This window comes from Manis javanica, chromosome 7, assembly GCF_040802235.1.
Source record: "Manis javanica isolate MJ-LG chromosome 7, MJ_LKY, whole genome shotgun sequence".
Classification (NCBI taxonomy): Eukaryota; Metazoa; Chordata; class Mammalia; order Pholidota; family Manidae; genus Manis; species Manis javanica.
The window spans coordinates 68448047-68463667 of record NC_133162.1 but is presented as its reverse complement, the minus strand read 5'-3'; the positions used below and the strand labels follow the sequence as shown (position 1 = coordinate 68463667).

At 40.8% G+C, this 15621-nt stretch overlaps 1 protein-coding gene across 6 annotated transcripts in view; it reads right to left on the bottom strand.

Moving 5' to 3' along the window:
- Positions 1-15621, bottom strand: part of NRG3 (neuregulin 3) — a 1059087-nt gene that overhangs the window by 578658 nt on the left and 464808 nt on the right. For all 6 annotated transcript variants that reach the window (XM_073241095.1, XM_073241097.1, XM_073241096.1 and 3 more), the window contains exon 2: positions 1339-1468. In XM_073241095.1, the coding sequence (XP_073097196.1) occupies positions 1339-1468 (130 nt within the window). The remainder of the gene's footprint in view (positions 1-1338; positions 1469-15621) is intronic.

Below are 15621 nucleotides of genomic sequence, written 5' to 3'. Positions count from 1 at the left end.
TTGGCTTTTCCCTTGAGGAATTAAGGTCAGCAGTGTAGTTTCAAGAGAAGAGGAATGTGGGGAGGAAGCCATCACCCTTCACCCCAACCCGGGTTCGCCGAGGACAGAAACAGGGTATAAATGTAATGGCACAGACTAAGTCACACGAAAGCCATTCTGACGAGGGAGGAAAGGCCACAGTCCTCTTCATCCCAACACAGGGTGCACAAGAGGCCTGCAGAGATCAGCTACTATCATTCTTCAGTCCTTCCAAATCCGTGCCCCACTACGACACTCATCCTTGGCGTGGACTGAAACTGGCTCTTGGTGTCAGGCAGGATGTGCTGACATGTGCAGAGTTCATAACTACAAGATGCATTTCTCTGTGCCATCTTAATAAAACAACATGGAATAAAGTTTTATAATAGCAATAGGAAGAGAAAACAAGTCATAATTTTCCATGCTTCACAATTCAGAATAATTAATTTAATAACTGTGTCATAGGAGAAGAATAAATAAAGGGAAGGAAAGGGGTGTGGATATATATGGCCACTGAAGCATACGCAATTGCAAGGAAAACAAATTACCAGGGTCTGCTGGAAAGAAAAGCTCACTGGGAAATTTTTTGGGGGTATGCTAAATTGATTCTTCTATGAGCCTTAAAGCTACAGTGTCCACAAATGCACTTCATCTCCACTTGTTTTTATTTTTAGCAGTTATATGATCTTATGTCTCTAAAAACCAATTAAACACCTTCCTGAAAGCTACTGGGAACTTCTCGAAGTAGGCCTCTATCTACACTGTTACAGGACTATGATTTCATTTGTATCATAGTGTTTCATCATCAGAGGTGTTAAAAACATTGAAATTAATAAACAAGGGCAGAATCAAAATAAGATACAGTTTTCTCTGGACAATTAGAGTCCCTGGGGTTTAGTTCACAATAAACATTGAGAGGCCAGATCTTAGATGAACAGTTTCCTTTGTCATGCCACAGTTTGTAGGTTCACAAGAAAGGATTATTTCTTACACTAAGCATTATATGCATAAATCCTACACCAAAAATACAAGCTTCTAAACTGAGTAAATGTTTATGTCTATTGAACAGGAAGATATAAAAGTAAATCTTCCTTGACTTGGTCAGGTAAAACTCAGATCTTGTCTACTTCAATTTGGTTTTATCTTCCTCAACTATGAAAGATACCAGCCTTGCCCTGTCCCTTATTAAGACTCTTGATTCTGCCCTTCAAACAGCTGGAGTGTATGCCTCTCATTGTACATTCCTGGAGCTCAACACTGCCCTCCACCTCAGGCCTCTTGCAGGGCCTGCCCTCAGCACCAGTCGCCGCGCTGGCTTACCGACAGTGTTTATGGGATCCAGTGAGGGTTTCAATCACAAAGCACTCGCCATCATTGAGACAGTACGCAAGGTCCTTGTCTCGGCAGGGTTTGAAGTGCTCAGACCGCTCAGTGGAATATGTCGTTGTATCTGTTAAGGGAAGCACACAAAGAGATGCTGTCAGCAGCGCACTGTGATGCCCTCAGCCCCTGCCATTCACCTGGATCTGTGCACTGAGGCCTCCTCGTGGGCACTGACCTGGCTCCAAACAGCATGAACCCTCCACTGTACTGGAAAAACATAACTGGATATGACCACAATACAGACTGAATGTTTATGTCCACCCAGAGTTCATATACCGGCACCTAATCACCAACATGATGACATTAGGAAGTGGGGCCTTTGGGAGGTTACTGGGTCATGAATGGGATAAGCACCCTTATAAAAGAGTCCACAAGGAGCTCCTTCGCCAGTCCCAGTCATGGGAAGACACAGCAAGAAGGAGAGGAGAGGGTGACTGCCCACAGCAAGAAGGCCACTGTTCCAGAGCCAGGTGCTCCTCAGCACTCACCAACTCGGAGGCACCTTGATCTGGGCCTCCCAGCCTCCAGAACTGGGAGAAGCAGATGTGTTGTTCATAAGCCACCAATCTATGGTATTCCGTCACAGCTGCCTGAACAGACAAAGACAACCACTGTATTCAATTGTCTTATGTCCCCAGTGGATTTTAACGATTGTGCTCACCCTACACAGGCTCCATTTGAGGGCACATTACCAATAAAAGCTGAAAGATCCTGCAGCCAGACACCCTGAATCCACTTTCATTAATTTCATCTTTAACATGTTGTATGAAGAATTGAAACAACATTCCCTTCCCTTTGTTGTTGCCAAATGTCATTAAACATCTGATAGATATATATTGTGACTATTCTGTCAGTTGCTATGTGTGTGTGTGTCTTTTTTTTTAGGTACTGCTATAATTAGCTAATAGTTAAACCAATTATTCTTCCACTTTCCCCTTTTATGTCACAAAAATGCAAATTCTCCAAATTCTGAAACAGAATCTCAAATGTAAAGAATGTTTCTGGTAAATATTTAACAGGACCGAATTATTGTCATTTTTTAGCATTATCATAAACATGTATTTTTAAGCATAACTACTTAAATTTTTTAAGGTAGGCTGTATGTCTATACCTGCTTCACAAATATTAAAGAAACCATAAGTATGTGCTATCTACTGGACACAGACTTAAAGCTACTAACATGTTACTACCAATTCCACCGTGATATTCAAGAAAAAATACATTTAAAAAGTCAAAGATGAACAAATGATTCTGCATGTAAGCTCTTTTAATTTCCTTTTCATAGTTTTCAATTAATAATAATGTTCAACAGCATCAGTGATTAAACCAGCTTATGCCAAATGGAGGTCGCAATGAGCCTCTGCCTGTTCATCTTCCAAACTGAGGGGAGAGGGATTGTCCTGTAAGGAAACTCACTCATGTCCTTCCCACATCAAAAAATCCTCAATGGGCTCCATTTCCATAGGAATAACTTCAAGTCCCTTAATAGAGCAAAGAAGGGAAAGCCATGTGGAACTTTGCCTTTCTAGTATCATCTTTCTCACCTAAAACACACAACTTAATTTCTAACTATTGTTCTAGTTCCCCAAGTTCCAGGAAATGCCACCCTGCTCTTTCTTCCTGGACCATCTTTTTCTTTGATGGAAGACATCTAGAAATCCGTCAGAGCTTACATCACCTTCCCTTGTGCCCTCCAAGCAGCTCTCATATCACTGCATTCAATGCTGCAAGTAACCATTTGTTCACATATTTATCTATTTCTTTAGTCTGCGAGTTCTTTGAGGTCAGAGTTTGAGCCTTGCTCAGAATTGGTGCTTAATAAAAATGTCTTCAAAAAATCTGACCACTCTAACATCATTAATAGTTTAAATATCATTGATGGAAGATATGATTGAGGGCATCATTACAATCAGATGGAAGTTAATGCACATCTTACAATAAAGGGTTAGATATAATTTCACACTAAAATTGTAATTTGAGTATACCATTTTAATATTGATTAATATTACAAAAATAAATATTGCCTTCAGATTCGAAAAGACCCCAACTCATATACCATGAGCATTGAAAAAGCCACTTCTAATCTCCGATTTCTTGGTGGTGCAATGGGAACTAGTTTTTTCCACTTTAAAATATCTGCCTGTTAATTCTTTAGCTCTGAAAATAAATAAAGGCTTTGCAAAACAGACACATTTTCTGTTTTCCAGGAGATCTGCTCTATAGGGAATATTTGTTATTCAAGACATTATGTGATAAATAGTTACACAAAACCAATCTCTCTATGGGAAATATTTAAAATTCAAGAGCTTTAAGCAAAAAATTCAATATGAAACACCACACAGTTGAATGCTACTCTGACTGCTGAAGTATATTAACTTATGATCAGTTAAATTTTCCTTTAATTTCTTATTATCCATTTATTGATATTCACTGATTATTCCTCCAAGTACAGCTTTTCATTAACATGACCTGCAACATAAAAAGTAAGATTCTTATTTTATAATCAGTGGTTTTAACAAGCTACAGACTCCAATAGCAATACAATGGCAAAACAATTACAATCAATCACTTTCCATCTGACACCAACTGTCTCCAGGGGTTACCACCCCGTCTACCAACTGCTTTCTCCCATCGCTGTCATCATCTATCAGCACATTACCTAGGATCAGAGACCCAAATGCCTTTGCAAAAGTCCAACGTGGGAGACTTCAGAGATGTCAGGCTTAAATGTACTCGGGTTTTCTATTTCCATAGCTTAGCAAATAAATACGAAAATTAATGTGAAATACATGTTTATCCCTCCCAATGACTAGACTGGATGTAAAGGAACATTATTCAATATTTTAGTAACTTAACATAATAAACAATAATAGAATGTTATACATGATCCTTCTACTGGCAAATAAACTGCAATTGTCAATAGACTTGAAATCTTTGAACTTACCTGAGCATTTCACTATATAGCACTATTCACCTGAAGTCAGAGGCAGTGGGAAAGCTTATGCTTGTAAGTCATCAAGTCAGATGGGGCAACGGAAAGATGGAAAAGTTCCTTAATGAAATTACTAAACTGCTATACTAACTCTCAGACCACTTCCCACTTTTGTAAAGTACGCAAGTCACTGTTAGACTTTCCGTTACTTACAGCTAAATGTAGCTCAACAAAGACACAGTAAACATTTTGGATGATGACCTTCAATATTTGGTTATCTGCTTGTAAGTTCATGTAGGCATATGTTTAGTTTTCTGAATGTTTAAAATATATTACAAACAAATAGAACATAAATAAAAATGAGATAAAAATATGAGATGCAATTCTTGATTTTCTTTCTGTGTCTTAAGGTGACACAGTATTCTCTAATACATCCCACTGAGCAGTTTGTTCTGAAGGGAAAGCATGGAACATTTGGGAGAATGAGATAATGGATAAGATTTGACGCCAAATTATAATGTCACGGCCTTATAACCTTGGGCTATCTTAATAATTAGATGCAGAACTCTCATCTGTAAACTTATCCAACATTCTTGTAACTCGTTTATTTAAAATTGCATCACTTTTTAAATAGTTTAATACACTCAGCTGGCTACAGTATATAGTAATTCTGTCAGGTATATGAAATTCAATGAGCACCTTCTCTTTCTATGTATGTAATTGTTAAATAAATATGTAACAAGGCTCTTTATTGTTTTCAAAAAGTCATGGACAAAAGTCCAGGTAAATAAATGAAGGGGGCCTACTATTCCCATGAATTTCCGTATGTCTTTCAAGGCTCTCCCTTACTCAGAGAGACTCATTATCAGGCATTACTCTTTCCACATCAGCCCACTGGATCTCCCAGCTGACTGGGCCCTGAGCTTCTAGGGGGCAGAGCGGGTCTTCACATCTCTGACTGATGGCCTTACGGACGGCCTGACACACAGTTACAGACACACATGTTTGGAGAAGAATGACAATTTTTATACATGAGCATATTTCTAAACATTGTATATTGAAAGGTGGGTACACATTTGTTATCATAAAATAAAAATTCTATGTGAATAAACATTGTGAAGTTAGGATATGAAACGAGCTCCAAAAGCAATTTAGGTAAAGTGTATAGAATTTTATGAGGAACAAAAAATCAACTCCATAGTGTTGAAGGAAAGGGAGGAGGAAAAAAAAAGTAGGGAAGGTGTTCTAAAAGGGAGGGTGTGATGGATAAAAGAATGGTAGGTGTCAGATGAGCAGAGATGGAGCTAAGGATGGGCCTTCCAAGTACCATGGCCAAAGCTCAAGTTTTCCGGTCAAAAAAGTGTAGTTCCTGGCATGAGAACCACTTGGGACCACAGGGGCTATGCAATTATCCAGACCATTCATCTGGCACTGGTTATATGTAGTTTAATGTGTTTTCTTGTATGTTTACGAGTTTTGGACTCTATGCCCAGGGAGGTCAGGGAGAGTGCTTTGCTTTTCAATTCTATATTCTTTCCACATCACATAGCATACATAGTAAGCAATCAGTACAGTAATTAAATGCATAGTGGGACGCAGTGGTAGTTAATTCATCTAAGGAAAAATGGGAAAATGTAAGGCTGGAAGACAGAAATCCCTGCAGATTTCTCCATGAAAGTTAATTTATTAATGAATTAAAAACAATGACTGTTTCTGCCCCTTAAATAGCGAGTTGAACCTGAACACTACTTATTGAGATTTCCTTTGTTGCCAGCACAACACTGCATACTGTGAGCACACAGATTTTGTTGCAGGATCAAGACTGCTAAGTGGGCTATTATAGATAATAATTGCAGTCGATAATCAAAGAAAGGAAGAGCTTAATTCAGGCTATAGTTATCTCTGAAGGCTTCCCCAGGATTTGGCAGTGGAGCTAGGTCTGGAATGGACGTGGTTTAATTGGCACAGGAAAAGGAATCGTGGATACGAAGAGCAAGAGCACCTAAGGGAGAAAAACGATGAGGCAGAGAGTAAACCCTGACTGGTTTCTCTACACTCCTGGCTTGCAAATACCGTACTGGTCAAACACTTTCTTCCTTCCCCCACTGAGTTCATGGCATGACAATTCTCTGAGAAAAGTCAAGAATCTGGTGATGTGATCTAAAAGCTTTCAGCATTAGCAAAATGCCCTTCCAGGCTAGAAGCCATTTAAATATGGTTGCCGACTCCAGCAGTGGCTTCCGGAGGAGCAGTGTACATGAAGCCTGCTGCCATACATTAGAATTCCCTGTTGAACCTGTCATTTATTGGGCACCTACAAAGGAGTACTGGCATGAGACTGAGTTATAAAATATTTAATGGTCAAGGAAAACTGCAAGAGGAATGCAGTAGTGTTTGAAAGGGAAACAAACCATTTCTCAGCTGGTAAGAGGCAAAGATAGCTTTTTCCCTGCTGCCAGAGATCAGACAATTGTTCACTTTGCTGGCATGCGGGAGATGGGGAATGTTGGGCAAGGAATTTAGAAGTTCAATTGAGTCATGGGGCTGCTGGGAGAATTGACAGTCCCTGATGTATACCAGAGTCATCAATTCACACAGCAAATGTAGATAGGACCCTTATTAAATTTGCATGACATACCTGCCACCTTCCAGTTTGAAATCTTGCTTTTAAAAATGCCACCAGCTTAAGTAAACCTGCAAGGACATAGCTTGTTCATTGGAAATGCATTTATTTGGGAACTGCGGAGTTTATGCCAGGCTGAATACATTTCCATCTTACCAACATGCATACACATGTCTAAATAAACTATTTTCAACTGGAATAGTTAAAATAGCAGCTACTGTTCCTGGAGCCCCTGGTTTGTGCTAGGCTCCGTGCTAATGTTACACAGACACCATTTCTGCTCCCCACATCACTCTCCTGAAGTGGCCCAGTCTATCTCACTAGCTATCTGTCTTGCTAATGGGTTTCAGCCCCAGACAAGACTATGGATTCAATGAGACCAAAAAATAACAATACACCTTCTTGGGGTGAAAAACCAGCTTTATTCCCACAGTGGCAGGTCAACCACTAGAATCCTGTCCACTCAGAGTAAGTCTGCATGCAGCAAGCCAGTCTCTGCCTAAGGGCCTCTCTAACCCTGCAGCTGTCTCAGTCTCTGTCCTCAGCCCTGCCACCACTCTAGCCTCTGCTCTCCTGCAGCCATGCAGCCTTGCAGCAGCCATGCCACCATGTCTCCCAGAGCACTGGGTGGAGCTCTTTATACAGAGTCAATAACAACATACTTCTCACATGTATGTAGTGAGCAAGCTGACAAAGGCCAGGTGAGAATCCTGGCCATAAGAACCTTTACTTTATCCACACTATCTCTAAATCCAAAGGATGTCTAAATATTTTTTCTCATCTTGTTTAAACTGTCAGAAGCATCTAAGACTCTTCACCACTCCCACCGTCATGGGGCAAAAAAAAACAAACCTCTTACTGGCTCCCATATTATCACATAGTGTTAATTTTCCTCCTGCATTTTGGTTTGTGCCACCTGTATTATTTAATTTGTAAATAAAAGTTATATTACCTAAGGGTGTGTCTTTAAGTAACTACTAACACACACTCAGCACTGTGCCAAGCGTTTACCTGTAGCTGTATTCTAGCTGTAAAATAATCCTATGAACTTATGCTATTATGCAGCATCCATTTTTACAAATGCAGAAATTGAATCTTAAATATTTATGTCTTTGAACCAACATCATGTGGCTTTTAGTGGGGAGCTTCTGGAATCAAACCATTGCAGCCTGGCTTGTTCCACTTTGTTGCTTCCCACAGGATACCATTTCATTTCTGTTTTCTTTTTTTCTCTCTTCCTACTTTTACTTATTCCTCAAGTGAGCGCTGCTCCAGGTGTGGTCCTAAGCCCAGCAGTGTCAGTGTGATCTGAGTGGACTACTATGAATATTCATGAGCCCCACCCAGACCTACCACATTGGGAACTATGGATGTGAGCAGTCCATGCTGCTTTTAACAAACTCTGCAGCCACTTCTCAGATATGCTGAACTCTGAGAACCCGCTGCCTTGGGGAACCCTGTCTGATATCATCAATGTGTTAACAACTCTCTAAGTCACACCTGCAGCCCACAGGTTTCTCTGAACCTAATCTGCCCACCTCCCCATTTCTGAGGGTTATCCCAAAGGTACCTAAAAATTAGCCTGTAAGAAGTTAAACTCTTCCTCTTCTGCCACCAAGACTAGTCTTCCTTTAGGATTCTCGGTCTCAACCAATGTTACACCATCAACCCTGCTGTGCAGGCCAGAAGCCTGGTTGCCGACCTTCTCCTCACCCTCCATGGGAATCACCCATACTGGTGATTCTTCCTCCTAAATACCTCTCAAATCACTTCTTGCCATCTTGTCTCACCTGGAATACTCTGTATGCTGAATTAATCATGTGCCGATCAGTGTGCAAACACACAGAATGATCAGTCATTCCCTTCTGGAAAATCATTCCATCTTTTCCTGGCTCTTATGAAAACCAAAGTCCTTCCAAACCCCTGTCTGTCTCGGTCCTCGCCTCGTGCATAAATTGCCCCATTTTCAGTGCACAGGCCACGGTTGTTCATAGTCCATGCCTACATTCCCGAGGCCTCTGCACGAAATCCTCTCTGCAGGGGCCACCTTGCACCCTCACACTCTCACCACAATCTACAGATTTCATCCAGAGCACATGTTATGAAACAGTGAAACATTTGCCAAAAAGAAAAAAAATTCCCATTAGGTATTTCTTCTCCCTACAGAACCCTTGCAGTCAAAGCCCTATGTGCCTTGTTTCCCCACCTTTGTCTTTTATTCTTTCAAGCACAGACATTTCGACTGCTATTCATAGTCTTGAGTCACAGATGACACAGGTCTGGGGAGCCCAGCCTCTGGGCTGATTTATCACAGTCTAACAAAAATGAGTCTCACTCTAGGGGAAATTCTCAGATTTGTTACTATAAATAATAACCTTCATTATTTTCATCTGCTTGTCCTGTAGACCACGGGCTTCTGGAAGACACGACTATGTTTTGGGTTTATTTGGGGTGTGTGTGTGTGTGTGTATAGTATGTGGTCCTGGTAACAGCCCACCATGAGCTGCCCAATAGTTATTCAACAAATATTTACTGAATGAAAATCTCTAGACTGAATGCTTGTGTCCCCCCAAATGCATATGTTACACGGTATTAGGAGCTGGGCAAAGCTTTTGGGAGGTGACTTGGTCATGATGGCAGAGCCCTCATGAATAGGATTAGTGCTCTTGTAGAAGAGACTCCTGAGAGCTCCCTCACTCCTTCCTCTGTATGAGGACACAGCAGGAAGACAGCCGTCTATGAACCAGGGAACCCTCACCGGACAGCAAATCTGTTGGAACTTTGATCTTGGACTTCTCAGCCTCCAGAATTTTGAGAAACAAATTTCTGTTGCTCGTAAGCCACCCAGTCTACAATATTCTGTTAGCCAGAATGGAATAGAACAATATCCTCACAACAATGCTGAATTATAGACTTTTACCTATTAGAGAAGAGCTTTCCAAAAATCCCCACAGAGATTTCATTCCTTCTAATAAAAAAGCCTCGCTCTGTGAGTTGACTACCCCATAGTCCCAGGTGACCTGCAGGACAGGAGGGGTCCATTAGGGTGAAGGAGTTGCTGAATTCAGGACACAAGAGCACTCACTGTAGGAGGGCTTGTGGTTGATGTGGCAGCAGCCAGGCCCCCACATTGGTCAGACGAGGGGGTACTTACACGTTTCTTGCAGAGTGACCTTGCGTCTGTCCAGCTGCAAAGCCATAGAGCAGTTTGGTGGAATACTATGTGTGCTCATTTGGACACAGCACAGTCTGGCTGCCAGCAGGCCCATTTGCACTTGTTCAGATGTTCCCTTACTTACACATGAGCAGTACCATGCACACAGAAGTCCCAATACCACCAACCAAGGAAAGAGCAGAGCCCTTTGTAGGTGATGCGTTCACTCATGATTTCCAAAAAGGAAAGTGCTAAGGTTGTTGGGGAGCCTTTCAAGCTTCTCCAGCACAGACTTCAGCTAACAGACTACTCCACGTGTCCTTATCTTCCAAGTCAGGTGCGCTGGGGAATTTTAGTGAGATGCCACTTAGACTTGACTCCCCCAGCTCTCCCTCCCACAAAACACTCCCTAAGCAATCTTCCAGTCAGTGTTTGATTTCTTATACTAGAATGCCTTCCAGAATGGGATGGCTGTCCATACTGAGGACCATGTGTTATTTTCTGCAACATCTTTATTTCCCAGATGCATCTTTATGTGACCTATAGGGGGTGAAAGCCCTTCACCCACACAGCAACAGCCTCCCAGCTGGCCTCCCTGTGCTCCACTGAGCCTTCTTCTCAGTCAACAGGTGACACATCTTGATAGTGCACCTGAGCTGCCTAAAACCCCACTGTGTCCTCAGTATACAAGATTAATAGACACTGCTGCCTCCTCCCCAGTCTCCACACAGACAAACATGTAAGGCTCCCTGGGACTTCACCTTCCTGTCTCCCTCTCCTATTCTTTGGGCTCCACTAACACTGGTCAAATCAGGCCTCACTAAGGGTCTGTGACTTATGTATGCTGTTCCTCTGGCCTATACACAGCCATAGTATATGGAATTCCAGTAACTCTTCATTCCTGCCTCTAATACTGTGATGATCACTGTGAGCTGCAATTTACCTGTTTATGTATCTGCCCCCCCACCCTTTTCCAAGCTAGAGTATGAATTCTTGGGGACCTGGCAATGCCGTCTCTATATCCTCATAAACTATCTCAGGGTCTGACACATAATAGATGCTTAAAGAATGCTTTCTGGGTATTAAAATGATATAGAACAGTAATGATTACACTAACATCACAGGCATACACATACCTTCAGCATGATAAGGTAATGTCTTGCCAGTGGGTTTCAGCCCCAGAAAAGTTCACTCTTGATTTGGTGAGACTGAAAAATGACAGCGGAACGTTCTTGGCATGAAAGGGTTTTTACCCAACTCCATTCCCATGGTGGCAGGTCAAGTGCTAGAATCCCGTCCGTCTCAGAGCCATGCAGCCAGCCGGTCTCGGCCTCTGGGCTTCTCTGCACCCGCAGGCATCTCAGTCTCTGTCCTCGGCACTGCCACCACTCTAGCCTCTGCTCTCCTGCAGCCACACAGCCCAGAGCACCGGCGGAGCTCTTTGTACAGAGGCAGTAACAATGTATTGCCCAGACATGCGCAGTGAGCAAGTCTACCAGGGTCAGGTGAGAATCCTGGCCATAGGAACTTCTGTTTTCTTTACATATAAACACCACCTTGTAGCTCTGTATCAGTAGTAATGTTTTTAGAGCTAAATAATGAAAAACTGATCTATGCATATGTGAATGTACCTGAGACTAACTGCTAATAATCAGGTTTTCTTTTAATGTTCAAGGGTTTCAAGTGAAAAAATAATTAGTATAATATTTTTTCATAAGCATTTGTATTTCTATTTACTTAAGAACTTTCCCCCAGATTCAAATTTCTTGCCCACCAAGTATGCACAGTGGTAATTTTCAAAATATTTAATATGTGGCATGGAAATGACAGGACCAATCAGAATAACTCTGCTCACCACTAGGGCAGGGTCCTAAGCCTCTGTGGGGCCAGATCTCAACTCTTTGGTTTCTGGATTATTACTGAGGATGTTTGGGAATCCTGGATGTCATGGAGAGACTCCATTCTCAGGGATTTGAGCAATGGTTATTTATCAAGCAGTATAAATTGCTGCAATATTTTAACAGTCAATACAATTAATGAAGCATAGTGCTGTATGTCAGACCTACTCTCATGGTCTAAACCTCTCTTTAGCTATTTCAATTCTAACAATTGAAACTAGAGAGTCATAGGATATCAGAGACTTTAGAAGTGAATGTGTGATAATAATGTTTGCATAAACCTATTAATCAGATATAAATATTATCTTCATTTTGCAGAAGAGAAAACGAAACACAGAGGGATCACGAAGAATTCTTAGGATTTCACAGACAGTGAATGGAAAGAGAGGGATAAACCCTGGGACGCCCAACTCCATAATGAACATTCTTTAGCATGTGGCAGTTCCACCTCCTCTGAGCCCTGGACTCTTCTAAGGTGTGTGTATTCAAGCCTCTCCTTGCCAAATTCAATTAGTCACTCTATTATGAGTAAATGTAACAGCAATCAGGATGTGATATATTTCAATAATCCATTCTTCTCACATATCTACCTCACATCCATTTTTCTGAGCATAGACTGTAAAGTAGGTACTGGGAGGAGGTAGGTGGGTGCAAAAACTAAAATAAAGACAGTGCTTTACACTGGGGATTTCTATTACTGTCTCTTTCAAATTTCCTTTGCATGCTATTATGTCTTTGAAATAATGTCTAAACATTGCCACGATTCTCCACATTTCTTCATAAAAATGAACATCACTCACTTGACTTATTTAAAATATTACTTTTTTTCCTGAATATCTTTGAGCTCTTATTTTGGGTCCTTTATTTGAATGTTCGGAAATCCAAGTACTTCCTTGTCTAGACAGGTCATGAAGGAGGTATGGGCATGGAGGACCTGGCTTTGATTCCTGATTGTACACTTGCTGACTATGTCAAGTGTCATGGTAGAGGTAGAAAAACAGGTTCCAAGAGAGTCCAAACACAGGACAGCTTGGTCAGCAGTGGCTTGGGGCTCCAAGTCCATCTCTCTGTAAGAAGGGCTGGAGAGTGGGCAGAGGTAGGCACTAACCTTACCTCTATGCTGCCTTTGTCGGAAGCACAATTTTTCTTCTGTTTTGTGTTTAATTGGGATCCTTTGAGAAACTGAGGTTATAAACACCCTCTACTCTTGTATGAGTTTGGCTTTATCAGATTCCACACATAAGTGAGATCAATGCAGTATTTGCCATTCTCTGTTTGACTTACTTCACTTAGTATAATGCCCTCAGTCCAGACCTTTATTCCAACCACCACCTCCATTCTTTAGTATCTTAGAGTCTATCATTCTGGGTGTGAAGGAAAGTCAATCAAGAGAAGTTTCCCAAAGAAACTGCCAAAGAGACTTTAGGGAGGAGTCACTCTGGATGGTTGCAGAAATTATAAAAATTATAATAAAGGGCTGAAAAAGACCAACCGCTAGCTGTTTAAGTACGAGGACTATGTCTTCAAGCTGTCGTGCATTACCAGTCCCCACTCTATCATACTGCTGGACACACAAAAGAAGGTACAGAAATGCTAAGTCAGGTGGAACAGCTACAACTTCCTAGAAAGCACGGTGATGGCTGGGTCACAGAGGAGGAGACAGATCCAAAGTATCAGGACCAAGAAGATATGAAGGGGCAGCAGAAATACACTCTAGGTCAGGAGAGCCCTTGGAAACTTAAGGTACTTCAACTTCAACATGTCCAAAGTTAAGTTAAAGAAAAAAGAAAAAAATATGTCTTTTTTTTTCTGACTGAAAATAATGCAGTTAACTCCTAAAATGGCACAATTGGTTCAAAATAGACCACCTAGAATTCATTCAGTCACCAGATCATTTATTGTTTCAGCAACATCCATGTCTCAGGAATATGCAATCAGGTTAAAAAAAAAAAAACACTTTAAAAAAAATTAAGTTTAAAAAAATTTTTAAGTTACAGTTTTTTAAATTTAGGTTAAAATTGCATTTTCCCCAAATCTCCTAAACATCATTCATTTTACTTCCTTAAAGTCTCACCCTCTTCATCCTTGTTCATCTAGTGACAGTGTGGGGTTCATCACAAAGGGGAAGGCTGCATTTTTGAACCACACCGCAACTCTGTGCTTTGACCTCAGCATATGGAATTAAGTGCTTAATTCCTTAATTAAGGAATTAAGTATATAACCTAACTTAATGCTTTGCAATGTACTTTTACAAATGTGGGTTTGCAGCCCACTTTGTTACCCTCCTGGCATGCTGAGCATGAGTAAATTAAATACATGCAAACATATGTTTCATGGGTTTCGTGTAGTCTAAATGAGAAAAAGAACATTGCTTGGTACTGGCATTTGTACAGTGCTGAGCACTAAACACTTCTTTCCCTTTTACTAAATAAGTCAATAGCTATTTATGATGCATCAACTTAATATCCAAGTCTGAAATATTTCTTTATGATGCCAATTAAGATCATTTATTTATTTAACAATCCATCACTGAACATTCACTATAACATGCTTGAACAGTGTACTTGTTCCTGGGATGGAAGAGAGGAACTCAGTTCAGAGATCACCAGTTACGTGGTTGCCTCCCAGCAGCTGCCAGGCATGAGTGACAGGCAGGCGCTCAGTCTACCATGCCAAGTGCTGAGAGGGGGGAAGGGGGGCAAATGCATTCACAGTACCCCGAGTCTGTTATTTCTTGGTGCTTGTTCAAAGTCTGCATATAGCTACAGAATTTCAAAGATGTTATAAAGGTGTTCCTCATAGGGAAGCTTGTAGATTTCCCATTTGCTATTAAAAAGACCAGATTAGCTAAGGGCGGGATGCCCTCACCAATCACTAGAAACCTGATGTGTCACAAGCACACAGCCTGTAATCCTATTGTACTGATCTCAGGAAAAGAACTGAGAGTTTTCTGCATCAGTCCTCAAAAGTTTCTGCTTACATTTTGTCTTTTGCCAGAGAAGAGAGGGACTCATGCTTCCTTCAGTCATGGGTGTCTTACTAACTCATGAGAATGTAGACAAGAGATGGAAGGTAAGCACACACACGGCACAAAGGAAAAGTATATCGATCTTGTTTGACTCTTGGCTCAAACATATCCACCTGCTCTCAGCCGAGTTCTTAACTTTTCTATGTTTCATTTATAAAATGTGATTATATATTATTTGTTATTCATTTCTATAACAATTGAAAGGATCCAATGCATTATAAATTATTTAATATTAGAATATTAATTTTATCTTATGTCTTTAAACTTTCCATTTGATTCAAAATTATTCCAACAAATATGAATATATGTCCAGTAAAAACATGAAAAGATGTTCAAAACCACCTCAGTCACTCTGGAAATGAAAATAAAAATCCCAGTGAATTCCACTTCATTTCCACTAAAGTAGACAATAACAAACCAGTGTTGGTAGGGAGAAGGTGGAGAAACTATAAACTTCAGACCCTGCTAGAAGGAAAGAAAAATGGTTCAGCTGCTTTAGAAACCAGTTTTGTAATTCCCTCAAAGTGTTAAACAGAGATACTGTATAAACCAGCAATTTCACTCCTTGTATACACCCAAGACAAT